Genomic DNA, 23,150 nt, shown 5'->3' on the forward strand with positions numbered 1-23,150 from the left:
AAAAGTATCGTACCAGATCTTATACTTGCTTACGCATGAAACCATGCTTTTGGACTACCTAAAAATAATTTATACCAGAGTTCTTGACAACTCGAAACCATTGATAATCTTTCGCAGAACCATAGTAAGGAGGTCATATCTAGACCATTGCAAGTTAATTTAAGTGAACGTAAACAGAACATTTAAGACAAACTCATTCACTCCACGCCCCATACCACGGCAAAAAATGTATCACACATTTAAGGCGTGTAATAAAAGCTTCTTATGTGAAGCTGAACATTTTGATCTAAAAAATTCTTACATTTATAATAGGAAGCGCATCTTTGCACAGACGCCTTCTTTTTGATACGCGCCTGATATGCTCATCTTCAAAATGCTCGGAGCACAATACCGTGTAATCGCTGATTTTGCTTACATCTAAAACAATAATGTTTTAATGGATTTATTACAGTTTTTTGTGAATCTTTCATACCACACACTGGTTTTAATAGGTTTAACCATTTTTTTCGAATTTTTTGATCCGCTGGAATACTGAAAAATGGTTCCTCCTGTCTTCCACACAAAAAACACTTTCTACCCATCGTGAAACCGTTGTACTTAACAAAATAATGTGCAAAATACAAAATGAATACAAAAAAGTGATTCAAATGTCAAAAAGCGCGTCATGTAATTTTGCCACAAAGTGACGGTAGACGGCGCTTTCTTACGTACATCAACTACGTCACGGCCTACTTGACGGGAACAACTTTGAGAGGCTATTGAACAGGCTTGATATAAGCGTCAGCGCATATGGATGAAGTTGGCGATGTTTTAAAAACAAAAGTTTAGCCCTCTGGTGAGAGGAGGCGTGAACTATCAAGTTCGGCGTTATTCCGCTAGGTGGCTTTTATGGAAAAACTTCTCTCACTTTTCGGTGTAAATAAATACAATAAACTACTTAACTTGTTAATTTTAACCTCAGAAAAACGAATCTGAACTTTGATTTAAGATTTACGACTTTGTTAATATTTTATTTAATATTATTTATGGACTAAAGACTGTTGACGCATGTCCTAGCTTCTATGCTTCGTTGACAGATTGCTTGACGCGGGAAATTGAATTTTAAAATTTTTAATTTGCATTTTCTCAAAAAATCTTGCAGATAGCGAGGAACGGAGACTAAAAATGGATGTGGAAATGTCAAATTATGCCATGTGCATAGTTTCGTGTCGATCTGCGAACTTTCGCGTTTTTCGCCAAAAAAAGTTCAAAGACTAAACATCATGGATTTTTGGCGATTTCGACAAAAAATAAAATTTCTTTGAAACCGACTTTTTCCATCAATTTGGACCTCAGGAACAAGAATCCGTCAAAGATTTTTCGATCAGACGCTCCGTTAATGTTTTATTAATTTTTCAAACTTTTATTTGGTTTGCAGTTTTTCGATGAAAATTAAAGCAAGAAAATACTCTTTTTATTAATTTTGTCCTCAGGAGTAAGAATCTAAAGTCTGATTTAACATTCACGACTTGGTTACGATTCTATTAATTATTAAAAATTATTGTGTCTCTATCTTAACGTATGTCTTAACTTGACTATTTTGACAGCACACATTGAGGTTATGTTCATGATTTAACAAGAAACTACCAGAATTCTTTACTGTTTACTTTCTCGTTCTTCTGGGCATGGTAGCAAAGAAATTACACAAGTTAAGAAGTTCATTTGAAGCTATTTAGAGTTGGAGTTGATTTGCAACAAATTGATGGGTCTTTATTGAAATTTTTAAACGCAGGTAAGCTGAAAACTGTTTGAATTCCAGCCTTGAAATGTTTCGTGGTATTTCCAGGTTCCAACTTCATTACCAGAGTTTATTATTAAGAGACTGAATCGATGGATGATACCCATAGCCTAAGATGTCGAAAAGGCGGTTGTCGTCGCTCAACGCTGAAGGACTCTGCAAGTTATTGCACAGAATTGAAGAAACCACCCATTCAATGCTCCCAGAGTAAAGTGAATTGATCCAGGAGCATAACATCAGGAAAAAGGTGCTGCTTTACTGCAATGTGGATGAAAAAGGTTAAATTTAAACATGTTTTAAGTCAAAGTCAAATGTTCTTTTTCCAGTGGTCGAAGATGTCGTTCAGTGACTGGGAAATATTCAGAGTGTTGCTGATTTCATTGCGGGAGCACGAAGTTTGCAACGTTTCCAAACCTGACGAGTCTACGAGCAGAAAACGAGTGTTTCTCCAGAGAAGGCCCAAAGGAACTCAACCAACGGAAACAGCATCATCGAGATGCAGTTGTCAAGAAAGAAAATACTACAAAGGCTCTGAAGGTCATCTGGTGTCTTGTGAGATATTTTGTGAAGTCAAGGAAACATCAGGAAACGGAAGTTTATGGAGAATTTTTATTGGTTTTTTGAAATCGTGAGATCTGGAGTTCTGGATGCATCGCTGCTTGTTGAGGAAGGATGGAAGGTTTGTTTGTTTTCTTTTCTCTCCATTCATGGTTTTTGGCAAACTTGCCCAAGACGTTAACTGTTTCCAATAAACATCCCTAGGGGCTGTTACGAAGTTTAGACGAGCGCATTGATGGTCACGTCCTCTAGTACAGTAAAATTCGTAATTTTGGTAGTTTTAGTGCTACAGCTATGAAATTTGGGGGAGTTACTATTTTTGCGTCGCAATGACACAGATTTTAGAAATTTTAATTTTTGAGACAAGTGAAAGTTTCCACGTCCTTGACTGAAATTCGTAATTTGGATAATTTTAGTGCAACAGTTATGAAATTTGGGAAAGTTACTTTTTTTGATTCGTATATTGACTCTATTAAATTTTAAAATTGTAGAGCCAAAAACACAGATTTAAAAATGCTTATTTTTGAGACCAATCAAAAATTGCAGACACCTTATAAAAAGTAGGCGCTCATTGCCATCAGTCAACCCCTCGTGTGTAAATTTTCCAAATTTCTTTCGTGTAAATCTGACTTTAAATTCTTTAGATAGAAAATTGAAGAAAAACTGAATTTAGCAAGTTTTGAGGTTAACTCGTTGTGTACATATCAACATCAGGAGAATAATGAAAAATTCAAATAAAAATTTGTGACCTTTGTGCTTATCTGCAACCTAAACTAAACGTAGACTTTTCATTTCCAACTCTAACTCTACCAATTTCAAATTTCAAAAGTCCCGCGCTAGAGTTTGACAGACGGCAGCTGTCGTCAGTTCGGTAGATGTCATTTGTTGTAAGTGGCCGGCTCTCCAATTTCGCGTAAAAACACAAGTTTTTAGTGTTCCCACGTGAAATTTTGTGTTCTGAAACATTCATGGAAGTGTTTCAAGTGTTTTAGTCGTGGTCACCAGCCAAAACCGTGTAAATTAAGGTAAATTTTACGATTTTTCCAACAAAGCCAAGAACGGGGACTTCTGTTGTAGAGCCAGATGGTTCATCCAGTTTCTTGTGGAAACATTCAAAGATTATTGGGGGTAAATCAATTCTTTATTAGGGAGAAGGTTAAGAGAAAATTAAATGTTGCGATTTTTGAGGTTAAGTCGTTGGTGATGTTGGTTGTATCAGCGGCTCAATATGATGAAGAAACTATAGAACATTTTTTTCCAAAAGAAGGATTTTGAGTTGATTTTGATTTAATTCGTAATTTTGGTAATTTTAGTGCAACAGTTATGAAATTTGGGAAAGTTACTTTTTTTGATTCGTATATTGACTCTATTAAATTTCAAAATTGTAGAGCCAAAAACACAGATTTTAGAAATGCTTGCTTAATTTTGATTGGTTGAACGGTTGGTGCAAACTGGCATCAACCTAAGAAAGAAAAGTTACTAACTTACCACAAAATTACTAAGGTGTATAATTGGTTGCCTATATGCTGCATGTTGAAGCGAAATAATTCTTACTAATTAAGACTTATTTTCAGAGCACAACAAATTCTTTACTTTCTCGTTCTTCTGGGAATGGTCCAAAGAAATCACACACAAGTTAAGAAGTTCATTTGAAGGTATTTAGTCTTGGATTTGATTTGCAACAAATTTCCGGGTCTTTATAGAAATTTTTAAAGGCAGGTAAGCTGAAAATTGTTTGAATCCCAGCTTTATAATGTTTTGTGGTATTTCAGGTTCCAACTTCATTACCAGAGTTTATTATTAAGAGACTGAGTATATAGATGATGGTCTTCTCATGACTACACACATCTTGCAGCATCTTGATGGTACCACCCATAGCCTAAGATGTCGAAAAGGCGGTTGTCGTCGCTCAACGTTGAAGGACTCTGCAACTTATTGCACAGAATTGAAGAAACCACTCATTCAGCTCCCAGAGTACAGTGAAGTGATCCAGGAGCATAACATCACGAAAAAGGTGTTGCTTTACTGCAATGTGGATGAAAAAGGTTAAATTTAAACATGTTTTAAGTCAAAGTCAAATGTTCTTTTTCCAGTGGTCGAAGATGTCGTTCAGTGACTGGGAAATATTCAGAGTGTTGCTGATTTCATTGCGGGAGCACGAAGTTTGCAACGTTTCCAAACCTGACGAGTCTACGAGCAGAAAACGAGTGTTTCTCCAGAGAAGGCCCAAAGGAACTCAACCAACGGAAACAGCATCATCGAGATGCAGTTGTCAAGAAAGAAAATACTACAAAGGCTCTGAAGGTCATCTGGTGTCTTGTGAGATATTTTGTGAAGTCAAGGAAACATCAGGGAACGGAAGTTTATGGAGAATTTTTATTGGTTTTTTGAAATCGTGAGATCTGGAGTTCTGGATGCATCGCTGCTTGTTGAGGAAGGATGGAAGGTTTGTTTGTTTTCTTTTCTCTCCATTCATGGTCTTTGGCAAACTTGCCCAAGACGTTAACTGTTTCCAATAAACATCCCTAGGGGCTGTTACGAAGTTTAGATGAGCGCATTGATGGTCACGTCCTCTAGTACAGTAAAATTCGTAATTTTGGTAGTTTTAGTGCTACAGCTATGAAATTTGGGGGAGTTACTATTTTGCGTCGCAATGACACAGATTTTAGAAATTTTAATTTTTGAGACAAGTGAAAGTTTCCACGTCCTTGACTGAAATTCGTAATTTGGATAATTTTAGTGCAACAGTTATGAATTTTGGGAAAGTTACTTTTTTTGATTCGTATATTGACTCTATTAAATTTCAAAATTGTAGAGCCAAAAACGCAGATTTAAAAATGCTTATTTTTGAGACCAATCAAAAATTGCAGACACCTTATAAAAAGTAGGCGCTCATTGCCATCAGTCAACCCCTCGTGTGTAAATTTTCCAAATTTCTTTCGTGTAAATCTGACTTTAAATTCTTTAGATAGAAAATTGAAGAAAAACTGAATTTAGCAAGTTTTGAGGTTAACTCGTTGTGTACATATCAACATCAGGAGAATAATGAAAAATTTAAATAAAAATTTGTGACCTTTGTGCTTATCTGCAACCTAAACTAAACGTAGACTTTTCATTTCCAACTCCAACTCTACCAATTTAAAATTTCAAAAGTCCCGCCCTAGAGTTTGACAGACGGCAGCTGTCGAAAGTTCGGTAGATGTCATTTGTTGTAAGTGGCCGGCTCTCCAATTTCGCGTAAAAACACAAGTTTTTAGTGTTCCCACGTGAAATTTTGTGTTCTGAAACATTCATGGAAGTGTTTCAAGTGTTTTAGTCGTGGTCACCAGCCAAAACCGTGTAAATTAAGGTAAATTTTACGATTTTTCCAACAAAGCCAAGAACGGAGAGTTCTGTTGTAGAGCCAGATGGTTTTTTCAGTTTCTTGCGGAAATATTCAAAGATTATTGGGGGTAAATCAATTCTTTATTAGGGAGAAGGTTAAGAGAAAATTAAATGTTGCGATTTTTGAGGTTAAGTCGTTGGTGATGTTGGTTGTATCAGCGGCTCAATATGATGAAGAAACTATAGAACATTTTTTTCCAAAAGAAGCATTTTGAGTTGATTTTGATTTAATTCGTAATTTTGGTAATTTTAGTGCAACAGTTATGAAATTTGGGAAAGTTACTTTTTTTGATTCGTATATTGACTCTATTAAATTTCAAAATTGTAGAGCCAAAAACACAGATTTTAAAAATGCTTATTTTAGAGACCAATCAAAAATTGCAGACACATTATAAAAAAGTAAGCGTTCATTGCTATCAGTCTACCTTCCTGTGTAAATATTCGAAATGTCTTTCGTGTAAATCAGACTTTAAATTCTTTAGAGAGAAAATTGATGAAAAACTGAATTTAGCAAGTTTTGAGGTTAACTGGTTGTGTACATATCAACATCAGGAGAATAACGAAAGATTTAAATAAAAATTTGTGACCTTTGTGCTTATCTGCAACCTAAACTAAACGTAGACTTTTTCATTTCCAACTCAAACTCTACCAATTTCAAATTTCAAAAGTCCCGCGCTAGAGTTTGACAGACGGCAGCTGTCGTCAGTTCGGTAGATGTCATTTGTTGTAAGTGGCCGGCTCTCCAATTTCGCGTAAAAACACAAGTTTTTAGTGTTCCCACGTGAAATTTTGTCTTCTGAATCATTCATGGAAGTGTTTCAAGTGTTTTCGTCGTGGTCACCAGCCAAAACAGTGTAAATTAAGGTAAATTTCACTATTTTTCCAACAGAATCGGGTTGGTCCATTTTAACCAAGAAAGGGGAGTTCTGTTTTAGCTTTTGGCTTTTCGAGTTTCTTTTGGAAATATTCGATTATTGGGGGTAAATCAATTATTTATTAGGGAGAAGGTTAAGAGAAAATTGAATGTTGCAATTTTTGAGGTTTTAGAAATGCTTATTTTTGAGACCAATCAAAAATTGCAGACACCTTATAAAAAGTAGGCGCTCATTGCCATCAGTCAACCCCTCGTGTGTAAATTTTCCAAATTTCTTTCTTGTAAATCTGACTTTAAATTCTTTAGATAGAAAATTGAAGAAAAACTGAATTTAGCAAGTTTTGAGGTTAACTCGTTGTGTACATATCATCAGGAGAATAATGAAAAATTTAAATAAAAATTTGTGATCTTTGTGCTTATCTGCAACCTAAACTAAACGTAGACTTTTTCATTTCCAACTCAAACTCTACCAATTTCAAATTTCAAAAGTCCCGCGCTAGAGTTTGACAGACGGCAGCTGTCGAAAGTTCGGAATGTGTCATTTGTTGTAACATAAGTGGCCGGCTCTCCAATTTCGCGTAAAAACACAAGTTTTTAGTGTTCCCACGTGAAATTTTGTGTTCTGAAACATTCATGGAAGTGTTTCAAGTATTTTAGTCGTGGTCACCAGCCAAAACCGTGTAAATTAAGGTAAATTTCACGATTTTTCCAACAAAAGCGGGTTGGTCCATTTTTACCAAGAAAGAAGAAGAGTTTTCTTGTAGCTTCTCTAGATTCTTGTGGAAATATACAAAAACTATTGAGGGTAAATCAATTCTTTATTAGGGGAGAAGATTAATAGAAAATTGAATGTTGCGATGTTTGAGGTTAAGTCGTTGGTTGTACTAACGTCTTAATCTGATGAAGAAACTATAGAACATTTTTTTTCAAAAGAAGGATTGGTTAACCGAAGGTTTTTGAGTTGATTTTGATTTAATTCGTAATTTTGGTAATTTTAGTGTATGAAATTTGGGAAAGTTATTTTTTTTTATTTGTATATTGACTATTAAATTTCAAAATTGTACAGCCAAAAACACAGATTTGCTGCCAACTTTAGACGAGAGCATTGATGGTCACGTGCTCTAGTATAGCAAAATCCGTAATTTTGGTAGTTTTATTGCTACAGCTATGAAATTTGGGGAAGTGACTATTTTTGCGCCGCAATGACACATATTTTAGAAATTTTAATTTTTGAGACAAGCAAAAGTTTCCACATCCTTGACTAAATTTCATAATTTTGGTAATTTTAATGCTACAGTTCTGAAATTTGGGGAACTTACTATTTTTAAGTCGTGTAACTCTGTCAAATTGCAAAATTGTAGAACGAAAGACACAGAAAGTTGCAAAATCAGTTTCGTCTACAAATCGTTCGGACACTGTATATTTGGATTTATATTGGAACTCGACCTTGTCCATTCATTTCCCTCGGTTATGGCAATAGCACTACCTGATTATTTTTTGTTCGCTCAAGAAAAAAGTTATAAGATAAGCAATTAGGAAATTACGTAGGTATTAATCTCTTTATTGGAATCAGTTGTGTTTCGACTTTTGATAAAGACGGTCGTTTCGGAAATTTGCTACTCTGATAAAATATCTTGTAAGGTAAAGTACTAGCCCATCATATTCATTTATAGACATTTTGGAGAGTTTTCAATTCATAGAAACGTTAGGTGAAACGTTGTTCATTTTTTCAGTTTGTTAGCGTTAACAAAAGTTGTTTAATATACAGAGTGTTTATGTTTAGTAATAATCGGACTTTAAAGGAAGTTAGGTACATTTAGACTTTTTTGGTTCTTACAAATGTTTATCTAGGATTTGTGTTTGACTGTTGGATATGGCAAACAAAATTTGAAGATTGCTTTCAGAATTTTGAAATTTTTTTATTGAAACGGAAACATTCTTCTCAAAATTAACCGCTCAATATTAATTTTGAGATTTAAATTTTATTTGAAAGCACATATGAAACTCAACTTCATAATCGTCGTATAAATTTCCATAGTCGTCTCACGCCATAGTGCTGGAATTCACTTAGGTCTTATGTATTCATTTTATCCTTCAATTACTTAATTAGTTGAAGGGCAGACAAGTTGAGCAGTACCGCACCACTGACAAACAATTGTTTTTTTTGGCAAAAAATTAGTTGGATAACAATATTGAAAACTTCGCGAATATTTTGGCCAATTTCAAGTTCAATTATATGAAAAAAGGTTCACACTAATAGACCTTTGTTGAAATATGCCTCGATTGATTTTCTTTCTGGAGGAAATATGTATGACAAATTCGCTAAAAATCCTAATGTGACCCTGACGTCTTATTGCATACTAAAGAAGGACTTAAAAATAACGCCCCAGCGAAAACCAAATGTTTAAATTTTGTTGCATAGTGAAATTAGTGCTCATTATTTATTCTTTAGGCGTGTAGTGTCCCACTTCAAATTCAAATTTCAAACTTTTCGCGCCACAACGACCGCAGGAATTTTTGCGTTAAGAAGTTGGTGGACTTGGGAGTTCACCACCGCCGCAGCGGAGGAGGCGGGCGACGCCGGAGGCGATTCATTCTTGTTACGAGTTCGGGAGTACTAAGGCGTTGTGCTATCGAGTGCGTTTCGCCATATTTTTCACAGTGTTAATTTTAATCGCTATTTTGTTCTAATTTTTCATTTTTGTGTTTTTTTTTAATTTTTTGTTTGTTAAAATCTTTTAAACAATTTTTTTTTACCCATTAATTTTAACGGGAGTGTGGTGTTATTTTAGAGCCCCTTGTAGAAGCGCTTGTGCGTTGTCACCTTTTGGTATGTAATAATTTTTGTCATTTGTTGTCTGAAGAAGGAAGTCACCCCGGATTCATGTAAAGTAGTTATTTTCCCTACAATTCTAAAGTAACGCGTTTTTTTTCCGCTGACGTAAGCGTCTGGATTCAACCAGTGTTCGCCCACCGTCCGATAAGCCACGTGCAGAAGCAATTTAGATTCGTGGAAACCTGATAGTTTTGGGAACTGAAATTTTTATTCGATTCAGTTCAAGGAATTTATACTGTTGAGTTCGAAGGATTAAAAATAGAATAGGATTTTAAAGAAATTGTGAAATACATGAAATTAACTGGGAATGTCTTTTTGGATCACTCTGTGTCATTTGTGAACAAAAACGAGTACATTTTTCCTAAAGTCCACGACTTTCTCTTCCATTGTATTTTATCGAAACTGAAAATTTATATGTTTATGTATTTTATGTATGTCCCTTGATTTCTTAGATGCTTAGACTTTTTTCGTCACAAAAGACACAACATAACAAACAGCCTCTCGCGTTAATGTTAGTACATTCTTTTAGAGTGTGATCAATTCAAAATTAAACTTTGATTTTTGACTTTCGAAAACCCTCCAGTGCTGGAAGCTTGTTACGTGGGACTCTCGGGGTAGTCAGGGTTCACCTAACTAGCGGGTCTTCCGCGGGTGATGTTGGTTACTCTTAATCTGGCCATAATTTGTTAGTACTCTCGATAAGACACCGCCTGTATGTTGCGGAATAGGAAAAATTGTCTTCGGGTCTTCCGAAAACATAATCTCGTCCTGTTTCTGTCTGTCGCCTTTGAAAATAATTATCTTTTATTAATGTTTATTGATAAATTGTTTGTACATGTCTACTTGGTAAATTGTGTGTTGTTTTTCATTGTTATTTTGTTTTCAATCATTTTTGTAGTTTGATCACACTCACAACAGAGAGAATGGGAGATTTTTGTAGTTTTTTTGATGTAATTCACTTTCCGTTAATTTGTTTATTGCATTTTTGTACCGAAACGTTTCTTTGTAAAGTGACTTCTTTTGACATTAAAGATTATTAAGAATTTTGTAACATGATCAAATCGTCTGTTCAAATGCTTGTATTTCTTGAAATGTTAAGAATGGACACGTAGCTGTAAAATTTAAATCAAAACCATTCAAACTTCTAAAGTTTGAATAAAACAAGTTAAACCACATTTGGTCTGGTGTATTTTTATTTCTTTGTGTTGGTACGCTCTTCCTAAAAGACGATGCACTGCTTTGTATCTAATGAACATCCGCCTTCACAACACAACGTAGGTCCTAGCCGTTTCAGACGATCACGGTTTTCGGCCGTTTTATTTATTTTAAAGTTCGCGGTTCTCGAGTTTGGCGGTTCATTTGAATTTTGGCGGAATTGGGTTACAGATCATTACAGGCGTGTTTGTAGTTTCGTTTAAAAAAGACGTGTTTGAAAAATTCGAAATTTGGGTCAATGTGTTATTATAAAATCTGATTATTGCAAAGCACTTTAAATACCGGGTGTTCCAGAGACTGCTGAACATAGGGAAATAACATGGGAAAACGAATTTTATTTTTTTCCTGCTCTCTCGAACTTCCAAATTGAATTTGGTCAGGGGTGGATCATTCTTTGAATGATTCTCAATCAGACCGTATTTTTTTAAATTTCATGCTTTTACGGCATTATTAAAAAAAAACAAATTAAAAACGGTGAATTTTAAAGTTCCCGCCGGAATGTCGGTACATTTGAAATTGAATATTTGTCATTGTGACAGCCGAGTTAATCACCGTGAGTCCAACCTAACCTCACTTTTTAAAGATTTGGAGACTCGTTTTGGAGGACTAACAACGATGTCTAACGTTTCAAAATAATAGTAAAGTAAGTAAAGTAAAGTAATAGATAGTAAAGTTGCTTTAAAAACAATCTTCAAAGTTTGTAACTAAATAGAATGAGCAGCATTTATGCTACAACTGAAATGCACTCATTTGTCAGACGCTCTGTTAACGGATTATTTGCTTCACCAAGAGTCCAAATGCATTTTTGAAACGACAAAAAATATATGGCTGAGACTGTCAAACAGAAGAACACAGCCAAACATGTTTTGTTTTTAATAAGAGTTCAAAGTTCTCGCAACATTTTGTCAAATTTTAACCATATTTTTGCACAGATTGAAGTTATCTACGTCAGAAATTAACAATTTAAGCTTAGAACAAGAGTTTTGAAACGTTAGACATCGTTGTTAATCCTCCAAATCTTTAAAAAGTGAGGTTAGTTTGGACTCACGGTGATTAACTCTGCTGTCATAATGACAAATTTTCAATTTCAAATGTGCCAACATTCCGGCGGGAAATTCAAAATTAACCGTTTTTAATTTGATTTTTTTTGGATAATGCCGTAAAAGCATCGAATTAAAAAAATTACAGTCTGATTAAGAATCATTCAAAGAATAATCCACCACTGACCAAATTCAATTTGGAGGGTCGAGAGAGCAGGAAAAAAATAAAATTCATTTTTCCATGTTATTTCCCTATGTTCAGCAATCGCTGGGACACCCGGTACATGTTTTTAATGTAAGGGAAGTGTTTTAACAAAAATTGCGTCGCATTCTTTAGTAAATTTCTATTTGATAGTTTTAATATTGCCGAAACGGGATTTTCCGCCAGTCTTGGGATGAAATGTCTTTTGAAAACGCGAGGCGAATTAATAACGAAATTGATAGATTTTCAATAAGGAGAAATAATTTTGAATGGCTGTGTGATATTTTTCCGTACGTTTTAGTCCTGTTTTTTTAATGCAGAATACGTAACTAACTGAGCTGCATTGTTCCTAATTAGTGAAAGGACAAATCAATTACAAATAAAATGCTAGAAATTTTTTTCCAAAAAAAGAGTTAAATAATCATTATTTAATAACCCCCGTAAAGTCATCGTTTATTTAGTTGTACTCCGAGTTTTGTGTAAGAAAGACGTCGTGCTACGGTGGCTCGAAATTTATTTTATTGTAGTTTAGTGATTGCCAGGGTTTAAAGGTAGGACTTGTACTATTAGTGCTACAGCTATAAAATTTGGGAAAATTTAGTAATTCTAAAAACTAGTTTTTTTAAATGAATATTACGGTGTCTGTGTTCGCGAAAGGGATGTATTGTGGGACTCAAAATGGGGGGGAGTCACTCAGATTTAATTTATTTTTCCTATTCTGCATATTTGTCGACTAGAATTTCTGACATTTTATCTCTTCGATGTTAATCTTTTTATCTATTCAAACTTTCTCTTTTTTTTTCAGTTTCCACCATTGATTTCGAGTGCCGAAATTTTTAGTGCGCGAGATAGATCAGTTCAGTTTCAGTAGTGTCATAATAATAAAACTAACATCGTTTTTAAAACAAAGTGAGTGAGTGGTTCCTGGTTCCTGCTTCCTGGAGGGGGATGCAGTGGTAGGAGCGCGACGATACCACTTAGGGATCAGGATTAAAGGGTAAGTTAACTGCTGGCTTGAAATCGTTGGCCAAATTTCTAAAAAAAAATTTCTATTGCAGTAAGTCCGTGTGCGAAGACGATGGCGACGTTGGATCCAACAAGGTAGGATTTTTTTCTTTCTTTTTTGGGTTGTCGCTAGAGGGCCAAATTTTTGACGGTTCAAAACAATTCGTGCTCGATATCTCGGAAACTATTTCAGATATTGGAATGCGGTTTGCGCCATTGTTTTTCACGCGATTTTTTACGTAAGAAATAGTTTTTAGATTTTCCAATAGTCGAAAGTTGCAAATTTTCACAAAAATTCATGACCAAAACTATGGTCAAACTTCTCATATCGATATCTCGCTTATTTTTTAGAGTAAACTTAAAATCCGGGATTTAAATTCAGATCCGACAACAAATAACCGAGTTATGGCCGATCAAAGTTTCGGATAGTTGATTTTCATTTTTTCTCATTTTTCCCAATTTTCAAAGTTAAATATCTCGGAATCTATTAGAGATATTGAGATGCGGTTTGCGCCATCGTTTTTCTCGGCTCATTTTACGTTAGAAAAAGTGCTTAAAAGTCGAAAATTCGATAGTCGATTTTTCGCGAAAAAAAATTGCGACTCAAACGATAAAAATTTTTCAATTTTTTTATTTTTGACCATAACTCGTAAACCGTTTGCTTGATCGATCTCAAATTGGGCCAGTAGATAGATTTCGAGCTCCTCTTTCGAATGATATACAGGGTCCGGCAACACTTGTGTCCACCCCTAAAATCGTCTTTAATTTTAAAGATAAAATTTTGAAAATTTGCATACGCTTATAGTTGACAAAGCTCTAGAAGCTGACACAAAAATTTGTTTTGATATCACGGTTTCTTTGGCGTCGCGACGCCTAAAAAGTTTAATTTTTAGCGATTTTTGAGTTTTTGCGGTAATATTAGCGAATTCAATTTTTTTTCAACATAACTGTAATACAAATATTTGAGTTTTTATTTTAAATCTACTTCAAATGGTGTTTAAAATTTGCGAAAAAAACGCTGTTTTATCAAGTTAGTTTTCAACATTTTGACGGTGCAGTGACAAACTACGTTTACACCAAAATTTCACAAGTCACTTCATTCATTCATATGAAGGTGAATTTTGATTAGCTCGGGTATGTTGCACGTTCTGGACACTAGAAATCGTTAATTAACATCGACAAAGCGACAATTTCGCCAAGTAAGACTTTTGTTACCTTCTAAAACGAACCAAAGAATAGATGTCACTTGTGACACAAGATGTTGACAGATGGGTGTAAACGTAGTTCCCAATTTTGACGTAATAAAATTGGAAACTAACTTGATTAAACAGCATTTTTTCCTCAAATTTTGAATACAATTTACATTAAATCTAAAATGTCAACTGAGATATTTTTAACACATTTATATTGAAAAAAAATTAAATTAGAGGTTCATTTCATAAAACTTCACAATTAGCTAAAAAATACACTTTTAAGGCGTCGCGACGCCAAAACTATAAGTGATAAAAAATAAATTTTTGCGTCGGCTTCTAGAGCTTTGTCAACTATGAGTGTATGCAAATTTTCAAAATTTTATCTTTAAAATTAAAGACGATTTTGGGGGTGGACACAAGTGTTGCCGGACCCTGTATAAAACAAAGGTATTAAACGTTGTTTTTACATTAAAAATAGTGATTGAAAATCACCCCAAAATGACCACTTCCAAACAGTTTTTGGTCAATGCTTTCTTTATTTCGTAGGTAAACTCAATAAATTTAGACTCATTTTACGCAGAATCTCACGCTGAATCCAAATCTGGAATTTAAATTCAGATCGGATAACAAATAACTGAGTTATGGCCGTTTGAATTTTTGGGTGGTCGCCAGATGGCCAAATTTTTGAAGGTTCCAAACAATTCATGCTCGATATCTCGAAAACTATTTGAGATATTCGAATGCGGTTTGCGGCATCGTTTTTCTCGCGATTTTTCACATAAGAAATAGTCTTTAGATTTTCCAATAGTCGAAAGTTGCAAATTTTCGCAAAAATTCATGACTAAAACTATGGCCAAACTTCTCATACCGATATCTCGCTTATTTTTTAGAGTAAACTTGAGTTATTATACACCAGTGTACGCAGAATTTTACGCAGATTTCAAATTTGGGATTTAAATTCAGATACGACTGCAAATAACGGAGTTATGGCCGATCAAAGTTTCGGATAGTTGATTTTCATTTTTTCTCATTTTTGCCAATTTTCAAAGTTAAATATCTCGGAAACTATTAGAGATATTGAGATGCGGTTTGCGCCATCGTTTTTCTCGGCTCATTTTACGTTAGAAAAAGTGCTTAAAAGCCCAAAATTCGATAGTCGATTTTTTGAGAAAAAAAATTGCGACTCAAACGATGAAAATTTTTCAATTTTTTTATTTTTTACCATAACTCGTAAACCGTTTGCTTGATCGATCTCAAATTGGGCCAGTAGATAGATTTCGAGCTCCTCTTTCGAATGATATAGAAAACAAAGGTATTAAACGTTGTTTTTACATTAAAAATAGTGATTGAAAATCACCCCAAAATGACCACTTCCAAACAGTTTTTGGTCAATGCTTTCTTTATTTCGTAGGTAAACTCAATAAATTTAGACTCATTTTACGCAGAATCTCACGCTGAATCCAAATCTGGAATTTAAATTCAGATCGGATAACAAATAACTGAGTTATGGCCGTTTGAATTTTTGGGTGGTCGCCAGATGGCCAAATTTTTGAAGGTTCCAAACAATTCATGCTCGATATCTCGAAAACTATTTGAGATATTCGAATGCGGTTTGCGCCATCGTTTTTTTCGGCTCATTTTACGTTAGAAAAAGTGCTTAAAAGCCCAAAATTCGATAGTCGATTTTTTGAGAAAAAAAATTTCGACTCAAACGATGAAAATTTTTCAATTTTTGTATTTTTGACCATAACTCGTAAACCGTTTGCTTGATCGATCTCAAATTGGGCCAGTAGATAGATTTCGAGCTCCTCTTTCGAATGAAATATAAAACAAAGGTTTTAAACGTTGTTTTTACATTAAAAATAGTGATTGAAAATCACCCCAAAATGACCACTTCCAAACAGTTTTTGGTCAATGCTTTCTTTATTTCGTAGGTAAACTCAATAAATTTTGACTCATTTTACGCAGAATCTCACGCTGAATCCAAATCTGGAATTTAAATTCAGATCGGATAACAAATAACTGAGTTATGGCCGTTTGAATTTTTGGGTGGTCGCCAGATGGCCAAATTTTTGAAGGTTCCAAACAATTCATGCTCGATATCTCGAAAACTATTTGAGATATTAGAATGCGGTTTGCGGCATCGTTTTTCTCGCGATTTTTCACATAAGAAATAGTCTTTAGATTTTCCAATAGTCGAAAGTTGCAAATTTTCGCAAAAATTCATGACTAAAACTATGGCCAAACTTCTCATACCGATATCTCGCTTATTTTTTAGAGTAAACTTGAGTTATTATACACCAGTGTACGCAGAATTTTACGCAGATTTCAAATTTGGGATTTAAATTCAGATACGACTGCAAATAACGGAGTTATGGCCGATCAAAGTTTCGGATAGTTGATTTTCATTTTTTCTCATTTTTCCCAATTTTCAAAGTTAAATATCTCGGAAACTATTAGAGATATTGAGATGCGGTTTGCGCCATCGTTTTTCTCGGCTCATTTTACGTTGGAAAAAGTGCTTAAAAGCCCAAAATTCGATAGTCGATTTTTTGAGAAAAAAAATTGCGACTCAAACGATGAAAATTTTTCAATTTTTTTATTTTTGACCATAACTCGTAAACCGTTTGCTTGATCGATCTCAAAGTGGGCCAGTAGATAGATTTCGAGCTCCTCTTTCGAATGATATAGAAAGCAAAGGTATTAAACGTTGTTTTTACATTAAAAATAGTGATTGAAAATCACCCCAAAATGACCACTTCCAAACAGTTTTTGGTCAATGCTTTCTTTATTTCGTAGGTAAACTCAATAAATTTAGACTCATTTTACGCAGAATCTCACGCTGAATCCAAATCTGGAATTTAAATTCAGATCGGATAACAAATAACTGAGTTATGGCCGTTTGAATTTTTGGGTGGTCGCCAGATGGCCAAATTTTTGAAGGTTCCAAACAATTCATGCTCGATATCTCGAAAACTATTTGAGATATTCGAATGCGGTTTGCGCCATCGTTTTTTTCGGCTCATTTTACGTTAGAAAAAGTGCTTAAAAGCCCAAAATTCGATAGTCGATTTTTTGAGAAAAAAAATTGCGACTCAAACGATGAAAATTTTTCAATTTTTTTATTTTTGACCATAACTCGTAAACCGTTTGCTTGATCGATCTCAAATTGGGCCAGTAGATAGATTTAGAGCTCCTCTTTCGAATGATATAGAAAACAAAGGTATTAAACGTTGTTTTTACATTAAAAATAGTGATTGAAAATCACCCCAAAATGACCACTTCCAAACAGTTTTTGGTCAATGCTTTCTTTATTTCGTAGGTAAACTCAATAAATTTAGACTCATTTTACGCAGAATCTCACGCTGAATCCAAATCTGGAATTTAAATTCAGATCGGATAACAAATAACTGAGTTATGGCCGTTTGAATTTTTGGGTGGTCGCCAGATGGCCAAATTTTTGAAGGTTCCAAACAATTCATGCTCGATATCTCGAAAACTATTTGAGATATTCGAATGCGGTTTGCGGCATCGTTTTTCTCGCGATTTTTCACATAAGAAATAGTCTTTCGATTTTCCAATAGTCGAAAGTTGCAAATTTTCGCAAAAATTCATGACTAAAACTATGGCCAAACTTCTCATACCGATATCTCGCTTATTTTTTAGAGTAAACTTGAGTTATTATACACCAGTGTACGCAGAATTTTACGCAGATTTCAAATTTGGGATTTAAATTCAGATACGACTGCAAATAACGGAGTTATGGCCGATCAAAGTTTCGGATAGTTGATTTTCATTTTTTCTCATTTTTCCCAATTTTCAAAGTTAAATATCTCGGAAACTATTAGAGATATTGAGATGCGGTTTGCGCCATCGGTTTTCTCGGCTCATTTTACGTTAGAAAAAGTGCTTAAAAGCCCAAAATTCGATAGTCGATTTTTTGAGAAAAAAAATTGCGACTCAAACGATGAAAATTTTTCAATTTTTTTATTTTTGACCATAACTCGTAAACCGTTTGCTTGATCGATCTCAAATTGGGCCAGTAGATAGATTTCGAGCTCCTCTTTCGAATGATATAGAAAACAAAGGTATTAAACGTTGTTTTTACATTAAAAATAGTGATTGAAAATCACCCCAAAATGACCACTTCCAAACAGTTTTTGGTCAATGCTTTCTTTATTTCGTAGGTAAACTCAATAAATTTAGACTCATTTTACGCAGAATCTCACGCTGAATCCAAATCTGGAATTTAAATTCAGATCGGATAACAAATAACTGAGTTATGGCCGTTTGAATTTTTGGGTGGTCGCCAGATGGCCAAATTTTTGAAGGTTCCAAACAATTCATGCTCGATATCTCGAAAACTAGTTGAGATATTCGAATGCGGTTTGCGGCATCGTTTTTCTCGCGATTTTTTACATAAGAAATAGTCTTTAGATTTTCCAATAGTCGAAAGTTGCAAATTTTCGCAAAAATTTGTGACTAAAACTATGGCCAAACTTCTCATACCGATATCTCGCTTATTTTTTAGAGTAAACTTGAGTTATTATACACCAGTGTACGCAGAATTTTACGCAGAATTTTACGCAGATTTCAAATTTGGGATTTAAATTCAGATACGACTGCAAATAACGGAGTTATGGCCGATCAAAGTTTCGGATAGTTGATTTTCATTTTTTCTCATTTTTCCCAATTTTCAAAGTTAAATATCTCTGAAACTATTAGAGATATTGAGATGCGGTTTGCGCCATCGTTTTTCTCGGCTCATTTTACGTTAGAAAAAGTGCTTAAAAGCCCAAAATTCGATGGTCGATTTTTTGAGAAAAAAAATTGCGACTCAAACGATGAAAATTTTTCAATTTTTTTATTTTTGACCATAACTCGTAAACCGTTTGCTTGATCGATCTCAAATTGGGCCAGTAGATAGATTTAGAGCTCCTCTTTCGAATGATATAGAAAACAAAGGTATTAAACGTTGTTTTTACATTAAAAATAGTGATTGAAAATCACCCCAAAATGACCACTTCCAAACAGTTTTTGGTCAATGCTTTCTTTATTTCGTAGGTAAACTCAATAAATTTAGACTCATTTTACGCAGAATCTCACGCTGAATCCAAATCTGGAATTTAAATTCAGATCGGATAACAAATAACTGAGTTATGGCCGTTTGAATTTTTGGGTGGTCGCCAGATGGCCAAATTTTTGAAGGTTCCAAACAATTCATGCTCGATATCTCGAAAACTATTTGAGATATTCGAATGCGGTTTGCGGCATCGTTTTTCTCGCGATTTTTCACATAAGAAATAGTCTTTCGATTTTCCAATAGTCGAAAGTTGCAAATTTTCGCAAAAATTCATGACTAAAACTATGGCCAAACTTCTCATACCGATATCTCGCTTATTTTTTAGAGTAAACTTGAGTTATTATACACCAGTGTACGCAGAATTTTACGCAGATTTCAAATTTGGGATTTAAATTCAGATACGACTGCAAATAACGGAGTTATGGCCGATCAAAGTTTCGGATAGTTGATTTTCATTTTTTCTCATTTTTCCCAATTTTCAAAGTTAAATATCTCGGAAACTATTAGAGATATTGAGATGCGGTTTGCGCCATCGGTTTTCTCGGCTCATTTTACGTTAGAAAAAGTGCTTAAAAGCCCAAAATTCGATAGTCGATTTTTTGAGAAAAAAAATTGCGACTCAAACGATGAAAATTTTTCAATTTTTTTATTTTTGACCATAACTCGTAAACCGTTTGCTTGATCGATCTCAAATTGGGCCAGTAGATAGATTTCGAGCTCCTCTTTCGAATGATATATAAAACAAAGGTATTAAACGTTGTTTTTACATTAAAAATAGTGATTGAAAATCACCCCAAAATGACCACTTCCAAACAGTTTTTGGTCAATGCTTTCTTTATTTCGTAGGTAAACTCAATAAATTTTGACTCATTTTACGTAGAATCTCACGCTGAATCCAAATCTGGAATTTAAATTCAGATCGGATAACAAATAACTGAGTTATGGCCGTTTGAATTTTTGGGTGGTCGCCAGATGGCCAAATTTTTGAAGGTTCCAAACAATTCATGCTCGATATCTCGAAAACTATTTGAGATATTCGAATGCGGTTTGCGGCATCGTTTTTCTCGCGATTTTTCACATAAGAAATAGTCTTTAGATTTTCCAATAGTCGAAAGTTGCAAATTTTCGCAAAAATTCATGACTAAAACTATGGCCAAACTTCTCATACCGATATCTCGCTTATTTTTTAGAGTAAACTTGAGTTATTATACACCAGTGTACGCAGAATTTTACGCAGATTTCAAATTTGGGATTTAAATTCAGATACGACTGCAAATAACGGAGTTATGGCCGATCAAAGTTTCGGATAGTTGATTTTCATTTTTTCTCATTTTTGCCAATTTTCAAAGTTAAATATCTCGGAAACTATTAGAGATATTGAGATGCGGTTTGCGCCATCGTTTTTCTCGGCTCATTTTACGTTAGAAAAAGTGCTTAAAAGCCCAAAATTCGATAGTCGATTTTTTGAGAAAAAAAATTGCGACTCAAACGATGAAAATTTTTCAATTTTTTTATTTTTGACCATAACTCGTAAACCGTTTGCTTGATTGATCTCAAATTGGGCCAGTAGATAGATTTCGAGCTCCTCTTTCGAATGATATATAAAACAAAGGTATTAAACGTTGTTTTTACATTAAAAATAGTGATTGAAAATCACCCCAAAATGACCACTTCCAAACAGTTTTTGGTCAATGCTTTCTTTATTTCGTAGGTAAACTCAATAAATTTAGACTCATTTTACGCAGAATCTCACGCTGAATCCAAATCTGGAATTTAAATTCAGATCGGATAACAAATAACTGAGTTATGGCCGTTTGAATTTTTGGGTGGTCGCCAGATGGCCAAATTTTTGAAGGTTCCAAACAATTCATGCTCGATATCTCGAAAACTAGTTGAGATATTCGAATGCGGTTTGCGGCATCGTTTTTCTCGCGATTTTTTACATAAGAAATAGTCTTTAGATTTTCCAATAGTCGAAAGTTGCAAATTTTCGCAAAAATTTGTGACTAAAACTATGGCCAAACTTCTCATACCGATATCTCGCTTATTTTTTAGAGTAAACTTGAGTTATTATACACCAGTGTACGCAGAATTTTACGCAGAATTTTACGCAGATTTCAAATTTGGGATTTAAATTCAGATACGACTGCAAATAACGGAGTTATGGCCGATCAAAGTTTCGGATAGTTGATTTTCATTTTTTCTCATTTTTCCCAATTTTCAAAGTTAAATATCTCTGAAACTATTAGAGATATTGAGATGCGGTTTGCGCCATCGTTTTTCTCGGCTCATTTTACGTTAGAAAAAGTGCTTAAAAGCCCAAAATTCGATAGTCGATTTTTTGAGAAAAAAAATTGCGACTCAAACGATGAAAATTTTTCAATTTTTTTATTTTTGACCATAACTCGTAAACCGTTTGCTTGATCGATCTCAAATTGGGCCAGTAGATAGATTTCGAGCTCCTCTTTCGAATGATATATAAAACAAAGGTATTAAACGTTGTTTTTACATTAAAAATAGTGATTGAAAATCACCCCAAAATGACCACTTCCAAACAGTTTTTGGTCAATGCTTTCTTTATTTCGTAGGTAAACTCAATAAATTTAGACTCATTTTACGCAGAATCTCACGCTGAATCCAAATCTGGAATTTAAATTCAGATCGGATAACAAATAACTGAGTTATGGCCGTTTGAATTTTTGGGTGGTCGCCAGATGGCCAAATTTTTGAAGGTTCCAAACAATTCATGCTCGATATCTCGAAAACTATTTGAGATATTCGAATGCGGTTTGCGGCATCGTTTTTCTCGCGATTTTTCACATAAGAAATAGTCTTTAGATTTTCCAATAGTCGAAAGTTGCAAATTTTCGCAAAAATTCATGACTAAAACTATGGCCAAACTTCTCATACCGATATCTCGCTTATTTTTTAGAGTAAACTTGAGTTATTATACACCAGTGTACGCAGAATTTTACGCAGATTTCAAATTTGGGATTTAAATTCAGATACGACTGCAAATAACGGAGTTATGGCCGATCAAAGTTTCGGATAGTTGATTTTCATTTTTTCTCATTTTTGCCAATTTTCAAAGTTAAATATCTCGGAAACTATTAGAGATATTGAGATGCGGTTTGCGCCATCGTTTTTCTCGGCTCATTTTACGTTAGAAAAAGTGCTTAAAAGCCCAAAATTCGATAGTCGATTTTTTGAGAAAAAAAATTGCGACTCAAACGATGAAAATTTTTCAATTTTTTTATTTTTTACCATAACTCGTAAACCGTTTGCTTGATCGATCTCAAATTGGGCCAGTAGATAGATTTCGAGCTCCTCTTTCGAATGATATAGAAAACAAAGGTATTAAACGTTGTTTTTACATTAAAAATAGTGATTGAAAATCACCCCAAAATGACCACTTCCAAACAGTTTTTGGTCAATGCTTTCTTTATTTCGTAGGTAAACTCAATAAATTTAGACTCATTTTACGCAGAATCTCACGCTGAATCCAAATCTGGAATTTAAATTCAGATCGGATAACAAATAACTGAGTTATGGCCGTTTGAATTTTTGGGTGGTCGCCAGATGGCCAAATTTTTGAAGGTTCCAAACAATTCATGCTCGATATCTCGAAAACTAGTTGAGATATTCGAATGCGGTTTGCGGCATCGTTTTTCTCGCGATTTTTTACATAAGAAATAGTCTTTAGATTTTCCAATAGTCGAAAGTTGCAAATTTTCGCAAAAATTTATGACTAAAACTATGGCCAAACTTCTCATACCGATATCTCGCTTATTTTTTAGAGTAAACTTGAGTTATTATACACCAGTGTACGCAGAATTTTACGCAGATTTCAAATTTGGGATTTAAATTCAGATACGACTGCAAATAACGGAGTTATGGCCGATCAAAGTTTCGGATAGTTGATTTTCATTTTTTCTCATTTTTCCCAATTTTCAAAGTTAAATATCTCGGAAACTATTAGAGAT

The 23,150-nt window shown here is 34.3% G+C and overlaps 2 protein-coding genes across 5 annotated transcripts; both read left to right on the plus strand.

Annotated features, from left to right (window-relative positions):
• The first annotated feature begins 1,833 nt into the window (after positions 1 to 1,833).
• On the plus strand, positions 1,834 to 4,120 carry LOC148165554 (uncharacterized). 2 transcript variants are annotated; one of them, XR_015771371.1, is made up of 3 exons: positions 1,834 to 2,456; positions 3,910 to 3,990; positions 4,108 to 4,120. XR_015771371.1 is itself a non-coding variant. In XM_088049700.1 (2 exons), the coding sequence occupies exon 1, from the start codon at positions 2,041 to 2,043 to the stop codon at positions 2,407 to 2,409; it is 369 nt and encodes a 122-aa protein (XP_087905826.1). In that variant the 5' UTR covers positions 1,834 to 2,040; the 3' UTR covers positions 2,410 to 2,456; positions 3,910 to 4,050. The 2 variants fall into 2 exon arrangements, 1 of the variants encoding a protein (XP_087905826.1); XM_088049700.1 differs by lacking the exon at positions 4,108 to 4,120 and having other exon boundaries at positions 3,910 to 4,050.
• A 147-nt stretch (positions 4,121 to 4,267) lies between these two features.
• On the plus strand, positions 4,268 to 13,610 carry LOC148165555 (uncharacterized). Of its 3 annotated transcripts, XR_015771372.1 has the most exons (4): positions 4,268 to 4,380; positions 4,429 to 4,781; positions 12,692 to 12,883; positions 12,945 to 13,610. XR_015771372.1 is itself a non-coding variant. In XM_088049703.1 (3 exons), exons 1-2 carry the CDS (start codon positions 4,366 to 4,368, stop codon positions 4,732 to 4,734), a joined length of 321 nt encoding a protein of 106 aa, XP_087905829.1. In that variant the 5' UTR covers positions 4,268 to 4,365; the 3' UTR covers positions 4,735 to 4,781; positions 9,046 to 9,135. The 3 variants fall into 3 exon arrangements, 2 of the variants coding, with proteins under 2 accessions (XP_087905829.1, XP_087905828.1); XM_088049703.1 differs by lacking the exons at positions 12,692 to 12,883; positions 12,945 to 13,610 and adding an exon at positions 9,046 to 9,135; XM_088049702.1 differs by lacking the exons at positions 12,692 to 12,883; positions 12,945 to 13,610 and having other exon boundaries at positions 4,429 to 4,877.
• Positions 13,611 to 23,150: the final 9,540 nt, after the last annotated feature.

The sequence above is a fragment of the Gnatocerus cornutus genome, unplaced genomic scaffold (assembly GCF_029298725.1).
Source record: "Gnatocerus cornutus isolate USDA-ARS CGAHR unplaced genomic scaffold, icGnaCorn1.1 ctg00000282.1, whole genome shotgun sequence".
NCBI lineage: Eukaryota > Metazoa > Arthropoda > Insecta > Coleoptera > Tenebrionidae > Gnatocerus > Gnatocerus cornutus.